This window comes from Limanda limanda, chromosome 10 (genome assembly GCF_963576545.1).
Source record: "Limanda limanda chromosome 10, fLimLim1.1, whole genome shotgun sequence".
Classification (NCBI taxonomy): Eukaryota; Metazoa; Chordata; class Actinopteri; order Pleuronectiformes; family Pleuronectidae; genus Limanda; species Limanda limanda.
Genome location: NC_083645.1, coordinates 10,274,708 through 10,298,294, shown reverse-complemented (window position 1 = coordinate 10,298,294; position 23,587 = coordinate 10,274,708). Strand labels below are relative to the sequence as shown.

Sequence of the window (23,587 nt, the reverse complement as noted above, 5' to 3'; positions counted from 1 at the left end):
TTCTGTGTTTCAGCGCCATCTAGTTGTGGAGAGGCGAGCGTACAACCAAAGATCGTCTACGAGTAAGAGCACAGAATGGGCCACTTCAGGAATTTGTCGTTTGAAGCGAAACTCAATCCTGGGGGATATTGTTGTGTTTATTTCTGCGTTGTGTTTATATTTTCTGTTGATCCGTAGAGAAAACACACAGCTTATAACACAACTGAGACTTAATTCACTATTTGACTGTTGGGCGATGACGTGTATGGCCCCTGGAAGCAGGTACAGAGTGATACCTCAGCTCAACCCGCTTCCTCAGCCTTCCCATGAGCCCTCGCGTCAGCTCCTCTGGTGGTTTCAAACATGGAGGAGAGGGAAAGAGACCGAGCAGGGAAAACACCGGGAAGAGGCTCCCGTTCCGCCGCAGCAGCAGCGGCAGCAGCACCGGGGCATGGACCGGAGGAGGGCCGGAGAACCGGGGACCATGACGCCGATAAAGTCGACGTGTGCTCGGAGAGCTTCGACCCGCTGCTCGCTCTCTACTCCCCCACCGTGTCGCTTCCTTTCCCCAACGTCAAGTGTTTCAACAACGTGGCGGCGTACGAGAGCTTCCTGAAGGGCGGCCGGGGCCGGGCCAAGCCGGAGAACGTGGAGAAGAAGCGGCTGAAGGCGCTGAAGGGGGTGGCCGACCCGGAGCGCATCGACCGGCTGAAGAAGCTGATGGTGAACCACCCGGTGCCGGAGGGGGGGGAGGAGGGGGAGGGCAGCGGCGGAGGAGGCAGCGCCCCGCGGAGCCGGAAGAGGAACAAGCCGCAGAAGAACGTCCTGACCAGGATGCCCCGTAGGTTCCGTCCACTGCCACACTGCTCCCTCACCACGTTGTGTAGATGGGTTTCAGCAGAGGACACGTCGATGTGTCACAGGTCCACACAAAGACACAAGATGTCTACACAAAGCTATTCACACAAAGCCCTTTTACACGTCCTGGTTGAAGCTATTCCCTGTTTACTGTTTACTCTGTAGCTTTGAGCAACAGCACTGATTATAGTTTAATAATTGACCCCTGTTCAAGCTCAGTGTGTAAATATATATTCTTAACTAATTTCGAGTAAGTGCCTTCTAAGTGGATTATTTAAAGAAAAGACAACTGACAGGACAGGGATACTTCAGATTACCCCTGGGCCCAGTCCTGTCCCTGGATCTGCCCCTGTATTATAAAAGTATAATCATTATAAACTTGTATTTTCAAATAATAGTTTTTCATTGAAGCTTTTAAGTAGCATCAATACAATTCAAAGTAGATAGAGCCATAATAAGAATTAAGAAGATGTAATATGAATAAATAGATAATTTTCTTTAGGACCGTTTCCTTCATACACAACACTATTTTTTGGAGTTTATTTTGGTTTGTCTGATAACTTGATCACACTTGGACAACCCACATACAAGTTGCACTCATCATATTTTGTTATTTATTTCTTCAGGACAGGTTCCTGCTCTTGAAATATATAAAAGTAGACCCATGAAGACACAACATTATAAACGTATGAAGTTATTTGCTGACTACAATTGTCCCTGCCCTTGTTCTAGCTCATAGTGTCATAGTATCACCCCAAAAACACAACTTCTCACAAAACAATTTGTTGCAAAAGTCCTAAAAAGTACATGATTCATCAGCATATATCAGGTATTACAGGTATAGTGGATTGGTGTCCGCCAAACATCAGCCTGTGAGTCGACATGAAACACTGACAGGTGTTGAACATGTAGGTCCAAAATTTCCCATGAATGCTATATTGAGTTAAAATACAGCGACGAATATAACCTACAATATAATGCATTCCTTGTGTCCTCTCCCTCTTCAATTCAATTCACCAGTTTGTAGACTGTCCAGATGAAAAGACAATCAGACTTCAAATCCAGAATCAAATACATGTGTGTTTAGCCTCTTATTCCTGTCCTCCTCTTTTTACATTGACAAGATGAATTCCTTCCATGATTTATCAGTGGTAGAAACAGCGGTGTGACCTGTGTGCCCTGTGTGTCTCCAGTGTGGAAAGGCGGTCCTCTGGGTGAGCTGTACCGCTGCGTTGAGGAGAAGGTGAGGGTCAAAGTTCACATCAGGACCTTTAAGGGACTGAGGGGCGTGTGCTCGGGCTTCATCGTGGCCTTTGACAAGTTCTGGAACATGGTGAGTGTACATGTTGAGTGACGGCTGCTGGTGCTGAACCTGAAATGATCGACAATGTACTTGTTACCATGAATGTGATGGGTTTATATTGTCTTCACCAGTTGTGTTTGGTTTTTCAGGCAATGGTAGACGTGGATGAGACTTACAGGGATCCTCTGCTGGGAGAAGCATTCCACCATGAGAAAGCCCTCACCATTACACGGGTATGTGTTTGTTTTCATTGTCTCTTATTTCCCATTCAGTCCTAGTTGATACATGATACAATGGCTGCTCCCTTTTCTTCCATTACTCCTCTTTCTTTAAAAGGCATCCACTGACAGTAAGACAGTGTTTCCTGTGCTTATCAATAAAAGCCACCCTGCATTTCGAATTGTTGAATTTGATCTGCATGTCCTTTACAACAGCTCTGATATGGTTTTATGTGAGGGAACAATAAACAGTGAGGCTGACATCACTGGGTTCAATTACCAGTAAAGCTGGATGAGACACGTGCATCACTTCCTCATGTGTAAGCGGGTGATTGTTGAATCCAGCACAGGAATGAAGCACCCTGACAGTCACAGTGATATAGCTACTTTATGAGGAGATATTGCCCAATAAAAACATGCGAAAAATACAGACATCTAATCATTTTATATCATTAACATTAGAGCTGTTGTATCCGTGTGTTAATGCGTCTTAAATCTTTGTGCAGCTCTTTGAGAAGCTGAAACTTCAGGAAAGCTCAGGAGGTGACGATCCAGCAGAGAAACACAAAACCCAGAGACCAGCTGGCGAGCATCAGCCGGTGAATCCTAAAGCTTCTCACCCCAGCGGCAGGACAGAGTCCAACGTTCAACCCACACCGGATAAAGACAAAGCCTCACTAAAGGCCCCGGGCCCCGGAGCCTGTCAGAAGACCGGCTCCCAGAAGTACGGCAAAGTCCACACACGCCACATCAACCAGCTCTTCATCCGGGGGGAGAGCGTTGTCCTGGTGAACCCACAGCCACTCTGACTTTTCTCTTCTGGACTAGACATTCGATCAACAGTGTTTGAATTTAAGGCCCCGTACACACCTGGTATTAAAATCCATCCTCAGAGAGCCTATCAAAAGTGGCCAGCACTAAATACGTGTTCATACTTGGTATTTAAATATGTGTCTCCTGTCACTTCCCTGTTCTACATGCAAATGAGAACGTACGTCATTTATGTTAGATAAGTTTACAGATGTGTCTGATGTCACTGTGTGTGTGTGTCGGCACAAGCGATCGAAAGAATGGTAGAGAGACAAGTTTGTTTTATTGAAGAAAGTGAAACTGTAGATGAGGTCAGAGGACATCAGCTGAGTAAGCTTTCCGGGACTGATTTGCGTTCACACTGTGACAAGAATGTGGTCACGTGTGGCCCAGACCACCTCCCAATGTGGTCTGGTGTGATCGGATCACAAAGACCACATTTACCTGGTGTGTACAGGGCCTGAGTTTCACTTCACACTTTGATGATAAAGTGCCGGAGATGTGTCTATGATTTAATTAGATTCAGAAGAATCCATATTACTGTTATATCATATTGATATGGAGGTTTTTCTCTGCCCACTGGAGAAAACATCTTGATTTCGAGAAATAAAAGCTTCTCACTTATAATTATAGTCACTTCTTATTGTGTCTTCTTTAGTCTGTCACCCACTAAAAACATTTCCGACATCTCCTCTGCCTCTGCATTCATAACTGGGTCGGTGTAATGGTTCTTACCCAGCAGGTGGCAGCATAAACACGGTAGTGGAATGTTCCGGGCCATTGTCTCAAAGAGCCTGTCCCTTTATGTTGCTTTTCCCCGTTAGTTTGAACAGGGATGACAGCGCAGTCTCAGCGGACTTCATAAATGCATTATGAATAATTGAGTTCGTGAAGCTAGAGATTGCAGATGGCACTCAAAAGCTGTCATTTGTCTTGACGTCTCAGATTGCTTTTACTCTTTAATGGGCACATTACCCATAAAAGCACAATTTACTGCATCTCATGGAAGTTGTAAAGATGTTCTTTTTTTTCTTAAATGGCAGGGTTTTTTGGAAGGGGGGCGGGGGGGTGACGAGGGGCACAGAACAATTGTGTTGTGGAAATGCTCCTGTGCTCGTAGAGGTTTTGAGTTATACCTCTTTTTAATTTGTCTTCATTTGACTTCAGAGAGCTTAATTGACCCTTTCATATATTTTATACAATAAATAGGACAAACTCTTATTAGTGGCTGAACTGTTGTTGGTCCGTATAATGTATTAAGAGTATTATTAGTGTAGCCCATTTACCAGTCGTCTCCAGAGAGGGGAAATGGGGTCAATTGCTTAATGTACATTGTGTTGTATTCGTGTTTGTCGCACCAGTGTGTTCTATCAAACCTTCATACAACATGAGAAGGGCAGAGAACTGGAGCCACAATTAGATCCACTATCTTTTACTTGACTTCTAGTGAAGTGAGCAGATCATCACTATGAGAAACTGAACTTCATTAGTTTAATTAACATTGAAGCCTTTAAGACTCAAAGTATCAAGTTCTTCCAATACAACAATAGTTAAATGAAATATAATGGTACTCGGTAGAGGTCATACCTCCACAGAGGCCCAACAGTCCCTGGCTCTAGTCAAGCTGCACCAAATTATACACACTCACATCAGTAACCTGAATGTGCCAGATTTTTTGATCCAGAATTTTTATTTCTCAGAAACCAGTGAAAATGTCAACAAAAAACTCCCTGATCTTGCAAAGTTAAAGGTTTAAAAAGATTTCCAGAACCAGCCCCTGCTCTGGATCCAATGAGAATTAAGTGGTTTCTTCCCTGACCCATAGCACATCCTTCCACCAAGTTTTGTGGTTATCTATGCAGTTGTTTCAAGGGTGAAAACATGACCTCCTTAGGAAAGGAAATAGAGAGATGATTTATTTGTTGCATCCAGATGCTGCAAGTCATTGTAACAATTCGATTATTCTGTATTTCAGTTACGCTTCCTCAGAGCAAGTGTTTGCTGCGACCTCTGTCCGATAGTTTGTTTGACAGCAGGATGACACAGAAACTATTGAACCCTTTCCACGAAACTTGCTGGAAGGATGGGACATGGGCCAAGAAAGAACCCATTACATTTTGGGGCAGATCCACAATTTTTGTTTTTGATATAAAAAAAAAATCATACAAGTTTTAGGGCCTGATATTTATGACTGTGTGAGATTCGGTGCAGATCCATATCAAAATGTGGATTTAGTGAATTTAGATGTGGTTTCATATGGGGACTGTTGGGCCTTGATGTAAGTATTTTCTCCCGAGGCTGGGCAATAAAACCATATAAATAATTAGGCCAAAATAATTTTCATTAATAGGAGCTATGCAAAACTCTAATACATATAGCAATATAATGTTAATATGAACATGATGTTGATATCATTTTTGGCCATGATGTCCAGCCCTGCATTCTAGTCGGATCATATCTGCTCCGTTACCTGTATAGTCATGCACTCAGTTCATTTATTTAAGAGTTAACATTTCCTGCAGCTGCTCTGCTGGCCCTCAGATTAATTAAAATATAATCTATAATTACACATATTAATCAATGGCCTGTCTTTATTACAGCAACGTCATTTCAAAGTTGAGCGCAGTGGCTTCACTTTTGCTGCTTGAAGCTCTTTTGAATGAGGCTAATGACACAGCACAACAAATAACACACACCATTAACAAATTTCAATCAACTGTTTAATGTTGTAGATAAAGAATATCGATGTGTAAATCAAAATGGGAATGATGCAAAATGTATTTTCTCTAAAAGGATTTTCAATCTTTTTTGTACATTTGCATATACTAGTGTCTCAGTAACAATCCCATTTTCGACAAGATCAAAACGATTTAATGTAAAAAAAAAAAAAAAAAAAATGCATAAAACAATCTACTGAAATAGTTGAATAAAACAACAAACAGATTTTGGTCATTTTAATGCGTCAGATTCCAATGCAAGGCTACTCTGTGTTAGTGTGCTCAGCTTGTCGAGCCCTCGGAGAGAAGGGAAGCACAACTTCTATTCTCCTGGGGCAACAGACTCCACCGCCTGCTCCTCTGGCTGGTGAATTATTCAGCTCATCGTTGACATACAAAATATGTCAGGCAGCCGAGAGTTACTTATTATCAATCGCTCATTACAAGGGTCAGGAGGCAACTGTCGGCAGGCACTTGAATCTCACAGATCACGTAGCTGCTGTACAGCTGAACAAGTTTCTTCATTGTCTGTTACACAACACATCCTCATCCAACCACAATTAACCTACTTCAACTGCCTCTCTTTCATTTCACAGTTCTCTGTACCTGATGAGTCACAACACATATAGACTTGGACTAATGACAATGTTTTCAAGACTGTTGTGTTTAATGTGTAATATTAATGAAGATGGAAAGTGAGGAGGGAGCATTATCCAAGATGCACCGTTGGAACATTTAAATAGACGACAGAGAGATGTGTGGTATCATCTCTCAGTCTGCATCAACACTGGAGGTGCCACTTTCCTCGACAACTGAAGTAATAACTGGCCCGAACAATACAGATGTGTATGGGACAGAGCAAATTAAACGTTCACACAGCTGCATCTGATATCTGTACAAATGTTTTCTACTATCTTTATGGTGTGGTTTTTCAGTTTGGAAGCTAGACTTGTTGATCTCACATTCAGATTATCTAATGCTTTCACACAAAACCATGCACTTGCACTCAAATAGCCCCTGCTCGTGCTCACATTTGCTCTGCTTGCGCTCCAACTGTGCACCTCAGAGTGCCGATACTCCAGCTTCAAGCGCAGGGTTTTGAGTGAAAAGATTGCAATATCTGAATGTGAAATCAGTAAGTCCTGCTCTCCAACCTAAAGACCATGCACTTGAATAAAGATATGGAAAAAAAACTAATCTACAGACAGCAAACTTGGCTTGAGGTGCAAGTACAAACACATTTTTGTACATCATACAGAATCTCTGTTCCTGTCACTGTCCTCAACACTGAACACTCGCATTGTCTCCTCCAAGAGGGGAACTGAAGAGAAAAAGGCAAAGGTCTCTCAGGCACTCTGTGCTGTAATAATGAACCCACAACCCACTGTATGAGGCTCTTTCTACCTACTGATTATCTCATTTGGATGCAAACTGATTATAATATTTCTCTTAGATAAAATATATAGATATATATTTATGTATATCAAAATGAAAGGCCACAAAATAATTGGCTGTTCGAGGAAAAACTCCTACATATTAATCAACAGCTTTCACTCCAAACACTCGTTACTGCAGCGCTGCCGACAGATCACTGTAAAGGAATATAACAGCCACATCCGGAGTGTGTGGACACTTATGTACAAAGAGAAGGTGTCAATGTGCTTTGTTATAGGTCTTAAGTCAGATCACGTTTGGTCTTTAGGATACAACCCTTCACATTGTCACTGCTTCTTCTATTAGGAACTTCATAACTTATTTTTAAGGGCTCCGGACTTATATTTACAGGTCAAAGGAAGAACGAGGACAAAAAAGAGGTAACTTGTAAATCTGAAATTGTACTACATTAGAAAGTTAAAATGGAGGATCATGTTATCCAAAGTCACCATACAGTGAAGTAAAAAAATTATTCAGCTATGGATATAGTTTTTTTAAATTTTTTTTGCTATTCCGGTTTTCATTTGATTGAGGTTATAAAGCAAATACCTCTGACATTCTCACGCTGGCACACACCTTCTTCTGACCAATTCATCACTAACTCAAGGCACACTATCAGTGTGTGTGTTTGACCACCAGCCCAGACCTGGTCCATCATTGGTTCAAACAGCACTCACACGCGTGCACACACACACACTTAGACCTTTATCACTATGCGGCATTACTTTCAAAAGAAGGAGATTGCAGGGTGTTGGTAATATAATAATTGACATTATTCAAGTACTCTTTGTTTGCAGCTCATAACAATCCTTCACCAATGGACGGAGAGAGAAAGACAGAGAGGGAGAGATAGATAGAAAGAAAGAAACCCACACTGCTCCTCCTGACAATCTTTGCTCTCAAGCTCCATCACTTTCCAAAGTTGCCGAAGTCAGCAAAGGCATCATGTTTGGGCTGTTGGACCATTCCAGGATTCATCCCCATCGTCATACCTCCCTGTGGCATCCCCATGTTCATGCCCATAGCCATCATACTCTGGTTGGGGGTCATAGCCATTCCCATTCCCATGCCCATTCCAGCACCAGGGTGCATCATGGGATTTACGGGCGGTCTCACTGCTGTAGTTCCAAGACTCATGCTAGAAACTCCTTGAGAGAGTATGTTTCCCTGGTTACCTGGAAACAACAGAAATAATTCAATGAATTAGAGAGCCAAAGAGACAGAATGCTTTGATAAAGTGGGAAAAGCCTGGATAAGGCACGGTGCACACTAATGCAGATATTTAGCGAGACAAACTTTTTATCTGCGTTTCAGTCTCTCATCCACACACAAACTATGTTTTAAGCCACTTAAACTGATTTTTACAAATGTAGATTTTCAAAAACTCTGCTATCTGTGTATCTGTGTATCCGTGTGTACGTGTACGACTCAGCATTTAGGAAACAATGAAGGCACAGTTAACTTCACACATGCCCACTGTGTAATGAGCATTCATTTCTCTATTTACAAATTTACAGCTCAAGTTAGCCGTTAATGCAACTCACTATCTGCATTTACAGGCATCTGCCTCACCAACTATTAGATCGACCACAGTGTATTTGATGGATCATTGATGTACTGTAGACTTTATCGTCATCTACAGGCCCGGCTTGCTTCTTTGAGCTTCTGTAGTTGTTTTGCATGTTCTTGTCAGACAGAGATATTTTTTAAAACGGAGGGGGGAATATCCGTTAAAAAAAAACCTTATCTGCAGTAGTGTAGACAAGGCATGAGGCCCCTTCAGATCGAGAGCAATCTGTGCTGTGCTGGCTACTGAGTTCAGAGCCAAGTTGGCAGTGTGACAGAGGTGGGAAAACATGTCAAAAAATTTGAGGAAAACCTATGTCCAAAAATAATTGCATGAAGAATCCAGGTCCAGGCACCCAAAGTGGTTTCGGCTTATGCCTTCATGCCATTATTCTTGGACATAGGTTTTCCCTCCAATTTTTTTTAAGTTGGCAGACTGTTTTTCTTTTGTTTATACATTTTCCCCAACTACAACAATCTGAGTAAAAAGACACCTGACATGACTACCTTGACTAGAAATTGATGATTTCCTTGCCAGGTCGGCATATACCCCTCATTTCACTTCTATTGGTCGTGCGTGTACGAGTGTTCGTCACAGCACGCCGTGGTCTAAGTTCTACTGTCCTGCACTGCACAGGCACCAATGAAAAGAGTCGCTATTCTTCTCACCTTGTTGGAGAGTGTTAAGACTGGGATGGTTCGGCTTGGAGGGATGAATTCCTGGCCCCAAGAAATCCAGGCTGATGTTAACAGAGTGGTCCGACCAGGTGGATGGGAGGGACGCTATGGCTCCAGCACCTTGAGAGGCCATTCCCTGCTGCACAGACTGGAAGGGCTGGAGAGGCTGCAGCTGTAGTGAACCCCCCATGTTCTGGAGGGGCTGAGGAAGACAAAGAGGAACACAAGCACAAATTCAGTGTGATGGAGACAAGTTATCCATACCTAAAGAGAACTATACAGCGATAAGATACAGAAAAACTCCAACACTGAAGAGACACAGTTTCTATCATAATTCAAGGCCTTAAAACCTTAAGCCTGACCCACTTAAACCTGATAGTGTAAGAATAGTGTCGTTGTGAACTCATTAAAAACATACCATACCAAGTCACGGGGGTAAAAGGAATTGGTGTGTGTGTCTTCTCAGTGAATCAAAGAATGAGTTTTTTGTTTTAAGTAGGTCGACAACCTCTTAACATCGGCATATGCAGGCTTTTGTTGGGGTTTTATTGTTTTTTTTTGTAACTCAAACCTCATTTTTCTCATTCTGTGTGTCAGTAACAGGAGGAGTGGGTGGTTAGTGGGTGGTCTCTAGGGGAAGAGAGCATCTGGTGAGGCTGCATGTTAACCCTCTACCATCATGCTTGTCCTCCATCTTTCAATCACGCGAGTTATGCACGTCTCTATCACAAGCAGACTGACTGATGTGGTCAACAAGCAGTGAGAACAGTGAGTACATGTGTGGAAAATTAAAGCTTTTGTGCTGGAGTCACAGGTTGGTTGTGATTTCTCACATCTGTTTGGCTCTACACTCCAGAATATTACTAAAAGCACTCATAGTGAAATTATAGGGAAATTACTGACTCAAATGAGAAATTAACCCTGTGGTTGTAGAAATACAGTTTGGCTTAATATCACACACACACACACGCATACACACACGCAGGCACGCACGCACCAATTTCCAATTGTGTGTGTTGTTAAGATAAATAATTCCTTGAATTATTAAAAGCAGAGTGTGTGTATGAGTTTAATCATGCATACCTGCGATGCAGACTGGGGCAGCATTGTGCTGCTCATGCTCTGTGTGCTGCTCATGCTAAAGTTGAGGCTCTGGGAGGAGTTGAGGGTCTGAGTTGGACCCATCAAATCAAACAGGTCTGCCGAGGCGGGAGCTGAGACTGGGACGGGTGCCGTGACAGTGGCAGGAACTGCTGTAATGGTGCCAAAGAGGTCATTTGTGCTGGTGTCGGCAGTCTGACCAGATACTGGCATCTGACCTCCGGGGAAGGCATTCCACTCTCCAAAGTCTCCATTGCTGTTAGAGGCTGGTGTTGCTGCAACGAGATAAAAGACTGTTGTGTCAATGTTTGAATTTGTAATTTTTAAACAGTTGTTTGTACTGTGAGCTGTGTAATTATAATCTGCAAATCAAAGTCACGCAAGCAAATCTGTGGCTGTCACATTGATTAAGAATTAACATCTGAGACTTCAGTGAAGCCAGTTTAGCTTTATTCTGGCCATTCTCAGTGACCACCAGTGCCATATTTTCAATTTTCATTGAACTCGCCCTGTTGTGTCTCTCCCTCACTGGCTCTCTCTGCTTCCTCCACCCCCACCAACTTCTTCCTCTGTCCCTGTCTCCTTGTCATCCATAACAGGAGTTGATGTGTGTCTGTTCTTGTTATGCAGAGCAGGTAGCAGGCTCCATATGGCCAGGGCTCCCTCCCCGCATCCCTGTGAATATTCTAGCAGTATGGCTGTAACAGCACAGCACACACATGCACTCCTAACAAAAAAAACCTTACTTAAAACCTACCATATCCTGAGGAGAGGAGTACAGAAGCAGCAGGTGAAGAAAAGTCAGCAAATCCCCCGAAAAGGTCTGCATTGAGAAACAGAGGTAAACACGTCAATTTTACACAAGCAAGCTCCAGGTGTCATTCTGCCATACTTAGCATTCCTTCAGTGTCACAAATGTAGGAGGAAGGGAGGGGCAGTGGCAGTAGATAGGTGGAGGAGGCCAAACATCTGTTCGGCGCTCCCGCCCTCTAGATTCACCAGGGACTGCTCCAAAAACATCTGGTGCACTTAGTTCCTATACATCAACTCCCCCTCCCCCTGCTGTCCCCAAATTCTGAAGCTCGCATCAGCAGCTGGGCCCTGTCACTGCAAACAAGAGTCTCGTCCTGTAGTCGCTGTGGAGTTCCCTGGATTTACTAGTATCTATCGTGTTTGCTAAGAATATAAAACGAGTAGAACATATTTTCCCTTTTGGGCAGAGACTTGCTGTTTCCCTGAGGTTCCAGTCCTCGTGCTAAGCTGCACTGAACATGTTTTGGAGCAATTTTCCTGCTAAAACCAGAAATGCAGCTGGTATGACTCAACTTGGCAAACTCCTGGAAAGACAAACAAGTGCCTTTTAATGATACATCAGGGTATTTAAGGACATTGTACCTGTGGCAGTGGGCTGGCTCGGTGTTGGGTCCACCATTAGTAGGTCAGCTAGGCCGCTACTGGAAGGCTGAGGGGCAGCTGCTGCAGCTGCTGCTGGCTGGGGCTAAAATACAGAACATTTAGGAAAAGATCAGCACACAACATAAACATAGCTACATATTACTTATATGCTTGTTTGTGTGCTCTTGATACCTGTTTGGTGGGGGTGCTCGGGCTTCTGTCTCCTGTGTAGTGGGCTGCAGCCCCCAAGTCAACTTTCTTGGAGGGGCCCCCTCTTTTGCGTGTTGCCGTTGTCTCTGTTGCTTGAACTATCTGTACGCTCTTGGTGGTAACAGTCTCTTCATCTTTGAACTCTTTTCCAGACTGGCCGTTTTGAGATGAGCGACCCCGCTCCTCTTCGGGGTCACTGCTTAGAGAATAGAGGGTCAGATAAGAAGACCAGTTATGTGAGGACATAATAAATATGTTCACTAGCTGTCAAAGAACAAAATCAATCATTATTTTAACCCTTGTGGATGATGATCTGGATGTCCTGATCATCATCTTTTGACCATTTTTGTTTCAATGGCAAAGACAAATGAAAGATGATGAATCAAAAAGGATGAGAAAGTCGCAACTCGTTGGACACAAGGCAGAGATTTTGGACTGACACGTTACATAGCAATGTCCACCGTCATCATCAGAGCAACAAATGCAGAAATATATTTTAGACGATTGGTGTTCATACCTGTAGTAGAGTTTTAAGACTTCAGAAAGAAGACTTCGGAATCAGTAACAAAGTGCATTGAAACTCTTGACAGCTCATGTTGTGTTTACAAGGAAAACTGATGTTATAACCTTTAACAGCATCAGAAACTTAACTTTTGTTGTTTAAACTTTTGGTGGTTGGAACTTCCCTTTCTGGAAAATTGTTTATGCCTTTAAGTTCTATAGGAGTCAAATCAAATATTCTAACTCTTCCATCACCTACCTAAATTGATCTGGTGAGTCGTCTCTCTCCTTCTTTCTAAATCTGCTGATGGTGTCATCTATGGTGCTGCCAATTTTGTCGCTTATCTCTCCAAACTTCTCGCTGAATGGGAACTGCCCTTTACTCCTATCCCAGTCGTCATCCCACTTTCCTTGGTTCTCGCCCGTGTCGTACCTGTCTCCCGCTGGAAAGAAGGAATTCAAGAAGAAGGGAGAAGAGATGGGAGCAAGGGAAAAAGAGAATTTGATTGAATTAAAACACTGATGTTTTCATCAATTATCTATTTATATTACTCACTCAACTGAGGACTTACAGTAACCTCTGTATCCCATACTGTTCGAGGATACCCCGATGTATTTGTCTTTATTCTTCTTTGCTTTTTTCCGTTCTTCCCTCAGCCTCTCATCGTCCTGGACAAAGTCCACCAGCTCCTTCACCTTCTGACGCACGTTCACACCCTGGTCCTTCCCATTCTCATCTAGGGACCGAGATGTGGACACAGAAATTAACATGATGAAGGAATTAACAACTTTTTTCTTTAACTTAACAATGAAATGGAGCAATTAAAATGTTGAATAAACATCTCTGCACAAGAAAGCTGGATGTTTTTGTTTGTTCACAGCATTTTCTACATACACGTTGTTGGGAAGAGTGAAAGCAGCTTTAAAGCAGTGTGTGTGTGGTTAAACAGTTTGTGGAATAAGTAGGTTCTTAGTGGCTTCAACCATTCATTACAGCTCACACTGAAACTATTGTTATTAACCTTGTACAATGCTGAGGTGAAGAAAGCCTCATCCAATCAATTTGAAACTAGAATTACCGCCTTGTTGTCGTAAGCCTCCCCCAACCAATTAAGCTGCATGAAATAAGGTGACAATCTCCTCTTCTGTTCCTGAGTTATAGCGTTGAATAACAGCCACAACATTATGACACTTTGATCATTTGAATATGCAATGTCATCACGTCATCATTTTATCCTATTAGACATTTGTGTTAAATGGTTTTGGAATGTTTTAATTCTTTTGAGAGGTCACATTGACCTTTGACCACCAACTTCTAATCAGTTCATCCCCGAGTTTGTATCAAATGTTGCACCAAATACAATGAAATTCCTTGAAGTGGTCTTGAGATATCTCCACAACGCAGACACATAAAGCCTCCGGCCACTGTTCTCACTCACAGATGCATAAAACAACTCAACAGTGTAACAAGAGCTTTGTTTTGCGAGATGACATGAAGGAGAGAAAATACCAGAATAATACCTTACCTACAAAATGGTAGCTTTGTAATGATTTCAGGTCATACAGATGTTCCCTGGTACTAGTTACAACCCGCTCTGATCCATTCCTGATTAGATGGGCCAGCAGCAGCAGAGACTGAGGAAAAGACAGAAGTTGAAACAAAACTTACTTGAGCTTTCATTCCTAAACCTGGATCTTGTTGGTGTCAATCTGACTCTTCCAAGCTGCAATTTCACCTCTGTGAGTTTAGGAGCATGTTATTATTTGTTGAGATTGTTTTGTCTGGAGAGGAAGCAATATTATTCTGGACAAAGTGTCTAAGTTGGAGATATTTAAAATATTTAACATTGGTAAATCGAATAGTTTAGAAAGCTGTTCAAACGCTGCCTGTATATATAAATCAGAGATATATTTGATGCCCTTTGAGGACAAAGCTCTAAAAGGTAGAATCAGCGAGAGAAGGTGGGAAGTGATGAATATTCTTGATGGGAGAGAGCAAGTTGTCTGCAACCTGAAATGCCTTTTTAATTGCAGTGAACGATCACATTGTTGGAGCCAAATGGCTTTTACGGAAGAAAGTGATAGGGCACATAACACAGAACCTAGATTAAGCTGGCTTTCGGCATTTTCTTTTTGAGCCCTGGTCTCTCGTTTATCAGGTTGGTCTCGTACAATCCAGTGTAATATAGACTTTATATGACAAACCCAACAGTAATAAATTAAATTGGAAAGGACAGGATGGCAAGTTTTCTTGTGCCATTGAAGGGCACTTCTTTGAATTCTGTGTGGTCTACCATTCTGGATGAATGATGATGTGCAAATCTTGGTAATATGATAATTTTAACAAGAAAAATTTGGCCAGCGATGGTTCATCCATGTAGCCATATCTTTATTTTTTAATTTTTAAATAAAATCAGTAAAGAGGAAGGAAAAAGCAAGTGTGATCTCAAAGCTAAGATTCTTGAAGCCCTTACTGGCAGGGATTAGAGTGGCTGCTTGATTAAGAGGAAACATTAAGCTTTTCTCAAGGTTTATTTTATATCCTTAGTTTTTCCCATATTGAGTTAAGGTGTCGAGGGTGGAAGGAATGGATTTTAATGGGTGTGAAATAACATAATGTTGTCTGAACATAGCGATATTTTGTGTGCAACGCCCCCAAGCTCTATACCGAGGAAGTTTTTTGGATTGTCTAAGAGGCAATGGCTTAAGGCTCAATAACGAACTATAAAGGAGATCAGTTAAAGCCCTCGCAGGTGCCTTTACAAAGTGAGATTACTCAGATTGCTGTCCGTTGGTAACAACTGCGGCGAGGGGAGTAAGAGAGTTTTATCCAAGAGATAAAGGAATCCTCAACTCCACATTTTTTAGCAGCTTAAAACAATTATTGCCACTCAACCCAAAAAAAGTAATGATTTCCCAATTAATAACTCTAGAGATACTGCAAATATTGGGACTGAATTTCAAAATGTTCTCATATTGTCGCCCTCTGCAGTGACATCAGGAAAGTGTGTGTGTGTTTGTAAGCCTGCCCGAGAGGGCTACTGTGTCTCTGCAAGTATGTGTAACAGGGAGCGCAACCATCATAGAATAAAGAAAAAACAGCTTTGTATTCATAACTCTACAATGGTCCGTGACAGAACTATGTTATGGGTTTAGTTGTATACATTAGGTGTTTTACAGACAATGCTCTGTATAAAATATTCAAGGCCATAATCATAAATTGAGAAATAAAGTTAGAGAGAGAATGACAGAGAGCGAAAGAAAGAAAGAAAAGGAGAAAGAAAAGATAAGTGAGAAGCGTAACGTCCTTTAGTAAATACCTTGAACATGGGTTTTAAATAGTCATTACTTTAACAAACAGACGATGTGGGAGATGTGCCTAGCCGGTTGTCTTAGATAAAGGAGGAAACTTCTCCGGGCGAGAAGAAAACAAGTTTCTCTCCGTTTTTGTCAGTGACTTGGAGTTAGCAGGAAAGAGAACCTAGGTTGGCGTTTCTCAACAGTGGAGTATGCTGCTCTATTCTTTTAGACCTCAATGCAATGTGTATTTCGGATCTGCGAAATGAGAGGGAACCATCCTCCCTCGCCAGCTTTAGAATTCGCTCCTTGCTGTGGTAGTGGTAGATCCGTGCAATGAACGGGCGCAGGTTGTCCTCCGGTTTCTTATGAGGGATGGAGACTCTGCGGACACTGTCGACGGCTGGAGGGGTTCAAAATGCCTCTGTACCAAACTTTTCCTTTAGGAATGCCTCGAAAAATACGGTTGGTTGCATGCAATTAGCTTTTTCAGGAACGGCCCGGGTAAGCGGCACGTTGCTAGCATGCTGTTCCTGTTAGCTAACATTAACTTGCAGTTCATTGACTTCATTATTTTCAGGAGACTGGTCGTCTGTAATGTTAGGTTGTATTGACTTCTTGTTGCTTTTACTCATGTTTATTACCAGCATTTTGCACAGGTTTTTGCAAAGGTTAAATAACGTTAAGAACGCACTTTTAATTCGGATTTAGTCAGGATTTCAACAGAGCTCTCCCGGTGTAAGACCTACTTCGCCATTTGCCAATCCGGAACGTCAAACTTTTTTATAATAAGGGCGAAATGTAAAAGTTGGTTGAAATATTATACTTGCCTGTATGCAACAGATGATTTAATGTTAACATTAACATCATATTTAGTTGTTTTAAACAGGCCTTAATCTGGGTTTGTTTTAAACCAAATCCAATTTGGATCATCTTGGGTCTGGTGCCATATTTTTAGACATAATCATAACTCTTCTATGCTCCAGCGTGAATTCCGCATGTCATAAATAAGCATGTGTGTTTTGTCAGATTTTGTAACAGTACAACACGAAACAACAGTAGTGAGTCACACCTTGTAGATTCTCCTCCAGTTCTTCTTGTTGTCTCTCAACATGCGGGTCCACAGCATGTTCATTGCCTCTGGAAACTGCTCATACATGAAAGTGGACCTGATCAAACACGACAAAGAGGGAAACGTTGTCTTGTAATTATCTTTTTATTTTAAAGCCTGTGACAAAATAAATAACTACAGAGCCCCATGAACTGAACTAAGGATGCATTTCAGGAAATACAGGTTCCTTGAGCGCATTTGTGTTTCCCACACAGGCCTAGAATCATTAGACCAATAAAGGATTGAAGGTGATAGCCATGTATATGTTACTTTACTTCAGGTCATTGTCCTTTTAATTTACAGCTGTGCAACAAAATTTTATTAAAATAAAAGAGACATGCAGAAGACAGTCTGGAAAAACACCTGAAGGTCCAGAAATGTTTCAAAAAGATCCTCTTATTATTTTATCTGCTTCCCTAATTTTACTGTGTAACCATAATAATGACTAATGACAATGTTACCATGGTATATGTATGTAATCTATGTTTAGTTTCTGTCAATCTCTCTGGTCAGCTACATAATAAATGTTTAACTGCCAATAAGAACAGAACAATAAAAAGTTCTACCTCTGCCCGAATACTGATAAAAAATCCAGTGCCTATGTTGTAACATGTGAGGCTTATTTTGATCCATGCCAGTGGCACAGTAGTGTCTTGCAAGCAAAAAAGCACAACCTTGAAAACAGGGACTGTTGTGGTCAGTGCCCATGAACCAACAATGAAGCCAAAATAGGCTCATATAGTTTAGACGTACTGTAGGTTTCCTTTCAGAGCTCTCGAAAATGTTCCTGGAAAAGTTGCTGCAGTTGTAAAGGGCTTTGATATAACCTTCGGCGGCTTTATTTTATTTGCAATTGACCTTGGTTATTTTTAGCATGATATGTTGTACGACACACTGTGTGCTTTCCTTACCTTGAGATTTCAGTCATCAGCTGTCCGGATGGTCCCCAGGGATCGTCATTGGTGGCCTCTCTGACTTTAGATTCTAACTCTGAGTAATTCATCACCACGTTGGTTCTGTACAGTGGAATAAAAAACAAGATAATTGAGATTTCGGTTCAAAGTAAGTGTTCTTCAGTGAGATCTGCAATATGCGTGATAATAGATTACAAGTTCTCTCATCTAGCCATGGCTTTTTACATGTCCATTTAGAGGGTGAGAGGACAAAAGAGTACTTGTGTGCGTGGGTGTGTGCTTTGAATATAATCCTCAAAAACAAAGTATGTATAAACATAAATGGCTCTTGGTGAAACAGGGATGTGCTCGCTGTGGGTTCTGAGAAACCCCCCTAAAAAAAGGAAACCTCCAGTGAGAAGAAACTATCTCTACCAATTTAAGCTATCTAATAATCTCAGGTTTGACAAATAACTGGTTTTCTAAAACACTAAGCCTACATATTTCATGAAGGTTTATGCAATAAAAAAAGAGAAGAAGAATACACCACCATGTGATTAACAAAGCCGGTTTGGCAGCCTGTGAACATACTCAGAATAATGAAACAACAAACTTGCTGCAGTTTTTCAGTATGTCGTAAACATATGCAATTGCATATGTGAGGATGTACTTATTTCCAGCCTTCACAAGCTTTGCCACAAAAAGTGTTCAGAAAACTAAAGCATTTTCCAGGTAGAGAAAATGTTAGAAATATAAAGGATGTACAGTCATTTCAGATGCATTGTGGTCAATTATTTCACTTGGATTTATAGAGGAAAATATGAATTTAAGTCTGACAATTTAATAAATATGTCATGTATCATATCAATGACTTGATAAACTGGTTATCTAGCCTATTGTTTACAGTGTCAGGGGTTGGACGGACCAGTGTATCCACTTTAGCTCAAATACATTGCTTTAAGAATAAAGCCTTTTTTACCTTGCCAAGAGGCATAGCAGCATTTTATTTTTTGTTTAATAGCCTGAATATAAATTGTTTCTTACAGGACTACAGAGGTTTTATCTAGAGGCATCTTATCCCAGTTAAACTTGTAAGCCCACATCTTTAGCCAAAACAAGGCAAGGGGAAAATATGTGAAAGCTGCATTTCCTCATCCTTCCTTGACTACTGCCACATCAGCAATAAAATGTACAGGGCCTGGAGGAGCAGCATTGATTTGATGGTAGCGTTAACAGAGGTACACCCTCTTTGTGGTTATGGAGAATGGGCTGTACTACTACAGCAAGCTGCAGGGTATATCCAGCACTCTGACAACTCTCTAGTTTTGTAAAATTCTTGGAACCAAAGGTTAGAGTCCCTTCATGTCTCTTCTGATGAGAGTGTTCTTCATATCACACTCAGTTCAGACCTGGATCAGCATTTTTTAAAGTCAGGTTTCATTTATATGCATTACTTTGTGTGTGCTCTGTTACTAACTGTGTATAAGCTCTGGCAATGTAAGGGATACCACACAATGATTGCGTGACTGACAAGCCTTTTACAGAGGATATGATGTGGTGATGCAATAGTTTAACTCTTCTCAGTAGTAGCGCCTGTCGTAGTTATCAGCCAGATAAAAACGGAAGCTGTGAGACGCTCTCACGGTGACACACTATCACAGAGATTTCCATACAGATACAGCCCTTCAACGGTCTACAAAACATTTCCCTTTAGAGTTCAGCTGCTCAACCCAAGTGTATTTAATTCTTCACTTGTAGAGTGTCATTTGGCATCTTAAAAACACTTATTAATAAAATATATTATTATTATACATGCCATTTTCTTTTTAACAGAGGATAAAACATTAACTTGCATCACCCCACCTCAGCAAAAGCCTGGGTTTAATCATACAACAGTGAGTATAAATAACTCACTCCCTGTTTGTTAGGTGACATTTAGTGAAAATTATTCAAATAGGTGTCAACACAAATAAAGTGTCTCAAAACACCTTGCACTTTCATCATAGGCAATTTCAAAGAAGGCCTGAGGAAAACAAACATGGAGACTCCCTTCCTTTTAATCTCTGAAATTCACACCATTCCTTTATCTCTCTAGGTCTGCCCCCCCACTCTCTGGGTCTCCTATGTCCCCGGAGGTCACACTCCAGGGAGACAAGTGTTTTTTCAGCAGGAATGCAGTCTTGGACCAGCTTAAGAACACGCTATTGTTTGGCATGGAATAATTAGCTGTTGAATCTTAGAAGGGAGGAGAAATTGTACAAAAGCCATACCGCCGCTTTACAGTACAGGACATCAGGCTCAAGTTAAGTCTGCAGCTAAAATTTAACCAGGGCGTAGAGCAGAACAATAGACGCACAGGCCCAGAGGTGTTGCACAAGTCCAGTGCTGGCTGGTAAATAATTTCAGGTACTATATTACTGCAGTCGTTCATGCAGGCTTGTATGGACACTGCCCTCAGAGACTAAGCAAACACTCATGAGTGTACAAGTACCAATGACTCACAATGTACATGTGATATGCGTAATGACTAAATCACCATTTAATCAAAACCTGTGTATGACAAGTTTAACTGAGAAACTTGACCTTAAAGCTTAAATAAAAGATCATTCTTGCACCAACAAGCAGAAGCAAACCCAGGATCACTGGTCATAGGGCTGGGTAATATGGTCAAAAATATATAAAGATAATATAATATCATGATACATGTCATATTATCAATTCTTATAAGTTTGAGCTCCTGAGTAGAAGTTGTGGTTTAAAATTCTGATAAACAGAAAAACATTTAACACATCTGAGGTACATCAATTTTATGTTATACCTCCTCACTTTGCTCACTCAATGCATAAGGAATACATCAGTATATGTTGGACTTTGGCTATTTTGTTATTGATAGAAGTCATATTGTGATATTCATTGATATTGTTTTAGTGCCCAGGCCTCACTGGTCACTCATAGACAGTCCCAATGCAGTGACAGTTTACCATATGCTCTGATATAACTGGGAGGACGGCTGCCTATGTACTGTACATGTATAGTTGACTGGACGAATGTCTTTGTTGTTCAAATGCGTCTATAAAAGAGAGGCTTTTTTTGTCCTGGTGAATCATTATGGAATAACATCTGCGGTCCTATTTTACTTTATCAGACTGAGACCTGTTTGCTTCCACTTGACAAGCAGCCATGATATAGGATTAACATTATGAAAATATTAAACAAGTAAACAAGTAAAGAGTTGATACACAGTAAACCAGCCATGTGGTGTTAAACAACACAACTTACAGTACAGCTGTTGTAACTCTGGGTGAAACTTAACTACAAGTGTCATGGCAGAGCAACACATTTGTATTCTCTGGATAAATACAACCAGACGATGTGGAGGCAGGGTAGACGGAGAGTGATTTAAGGTAGAAACGTTTTCACTCCCTGGCGGCTCGGTCCAGGAGCTGTCAAACTAGCTTAGCTGGCTAGCCTGGTCGGCTAAAGCTATGTAGCCAGCGGGCTACATAATTAGCTTGTTAGCTAAGTGAGTTAGCTCGCACTGTCGGAGAAAACGCACAAACAACGCGCTCGGTGGTCGAACAACACTGCAGATGATATCTTACCCGAGCCAAACGACCGAGTAAAGTAAGCGTGTCAAATAAACTGGTACTTATCGCTAACATAATCAGTATTTGTCAAAGTCAGCTTGGTAGCATTCATGCTAGCTAACTTGTTGGAGTGACGTCAAAGTTTTGGGTACGTGTCTCTTTCAAACAGGTAGAGCACTCGCCCGAACACCGCGGGGCGAGGTTCGCTTCGCTCGGGGATACTCACGCTTTGTCCACCATCTCCCTGACCTTCCACATGTTCAGCATCTTGGCTCCGGGTACAGGGGCTTCGTGCCTGGCCACAAACAACCGCTTCGCTCCAGACGGACTCCGACACCAGACCTTAAACTCCAGGAAAGTGAACTCTCCTCCACCTCTCGCTCTCTCCAGGCAGGAGGCGCAAACTCACCAGCGGACAGACCGGAAAGGTTACTACGGGAAATGTGCGTCATCACACCTGCGTCAGGCAGCACTGGAGTTGTAGTTTCTTCGTAGTGTCGAGGAAAAAGTATTAATACTCAGAGTACTTTATCATTTCATACACACGTTCACTTTGTACAACGACTGAGGGGGGACAACAAGAGATAAACATGGAAGAAGTGTTAGAAAAATAAGTTCCATTACAATTATTTGTCTTACGGCAAAGATACAGTTAAGTTGTGATTTCTTTTAGCTTTTGACCAGTTGAAACCGGTTTGAAAGATCAATCATTGGTGACTGTGGAGAGAAAAAACTCCCATGACGTGACAATCATCTCAGTATGACAGATACATAATGGTTGGGCTTTTTTGGGGGGTTATCGTAGGAATATTGTTATTGGTGTAAATGTTCGCCAATAAGCAAAAGATTGCAGAATAGAACTGTAAAAACATAAATCAGAGCAGGGGTGCATCGAGGTTGTTTTTTAGTTAAGGGCACATGGGGGAACCACACTTAAACTGGTTCCTGAAATTTGCCAGAGGGGCTGTAAGTATCAGTTGATATGGACTGATACTTGTCCGACTCCCACCCATAGACTGTATGGTCCCACCCAGTTAAATGTCCGGAAACTGTCAGTCAGCCAATGTGAGAATCCGGATGGAAAATCCACAGCAAGGGATTTGGCCAGTTAAATCATAGAGTTTAATGACATTTCTAACAAGCAACAAATTAGAACCACGCAGAGGAGGCCTGAGAAGATGTAAACTCTGAAAGACAATGTGATTCAAGAGCTTTTGGTAGTAAGAGCTGAGCTGGTGTCAAGGTGCTGTAAAGAACAACATGTGATTACCACAGCGGAATTTATACATCAATTATCTGCTCAGGCGCCACCTCTCATCTGAATGTCTTGGACATGTTGGTGTTGTTGGGATCTGGACAATCTCCTGCTGCGTTCTTCATATGTGAAAGGCAAACTCTTGAAAATGTCCCGAACCCACGTCCAAAAAAAGAGCTTTGGACCACAAACTGTACAATTAGAGAAGAGTGTATGTCCTTGTGACATAGAGCACTGACAAGATTATGGGTTAAAGATTCATACTTAAAAAAATACATATATTAAAATAAAATAAGAAATTAATTTAACAGTTAAATCATGAATATATAAAGAAAATGTGTGCTTTATGTTCATGTACAAATAAGACTTTATTCTCAGATGTTTTTCAACTGTGAGATACCCGTTTCTGTATCTGCAGTGACAAACAGCTGGGCCGTGTTCTCCAGCACAGACATTTCCCCCCCAACTCTGCAGCCTACACCACAGTCAGCAGGTCACCACCCTGTGTGTTTTCCATCCCTCCTCATCTGGCATTCAGGCATGCTACAATGACCCAGTGATGCTCTGTGACAGGCCAGGCAGGGCACTGGCTGTTTGTGTCAATCCAGATCAATCACTCCCTCTTCTGGACAGACAACGTCATCAACGCGCACAAAGGTCACAGGGTGTACTCA

General features: G+C 41.7%; 2 protein-coding genes across 3 annotated transcripts; one reads left to right on the top strand and one right to left on the bottom strand.

Annotated features, from left to right (window-relative positions):
- Nucleotides 1–342: 342 nt before the first annotated feature.
- lsm11 (LSM11, U7 small nuclear RNA associated) lies at nt 343–3,795 on the top strand. The gene is made up of 4 exons (XM_061080251.1): nt 343–820; nt 2,031–2,170; nt 2,290–2,373; nt 2,865–3,795. The coding sequence occupies exons 1-4, from the start codon at nt 343–345 to the stop codon at nt 3,165–3,167; spliced, it is 1,005 nt and encodes a 334-aa protein (XP_060936234.1). The 3' UTR covers nt 3,168–3,795.
- Nucleotides 3,796–5,874: 2,079 nt separating this feature from the next.
- On the bottom strand, nt 5,875–22,089 carry clint1a (clathrin interactor 1a). Of its 2 annotated transcripts, none has more exons than XM_061079021.1 (12): nt 21,885–22,089; nt 18,090–18,194; nt 17,140–17,236; nt 14,297–14,405; nt 13,343–13,507; nt 13,030–13,213; nt 12,252–12,468; nt 12,060–12,162; nt 11,422–11,487; nt 10,647–10,939; nt 9,555–9,765; nt 5,875–8,494 (listed from the first exon to the last, which is right to left on the bottom strand). In XM_061079021.1, the coding sequence occupies exons 1-12, from the start codon at nt 21,923–21,925 to the stop codon at nt 8,229–8,231; spliced, it is 1,857 nt and encodes a 618-aa protein (XP_060935004.1). In that variant the 5' UTR covers nt 21,926–22,089; the 3' UTR covers nt 5,875–8,228. The 2 variants fall into 2 exon arrangements, with proteins under 2 accessions (XP_060935004.1, XP_060935005.1); XM_061079022.1 differs by having other exon boundaries at nt 12,252–12,465.
- Nucleotides 22,090–23,587: the final 1,498 nt, after the last annotated feature.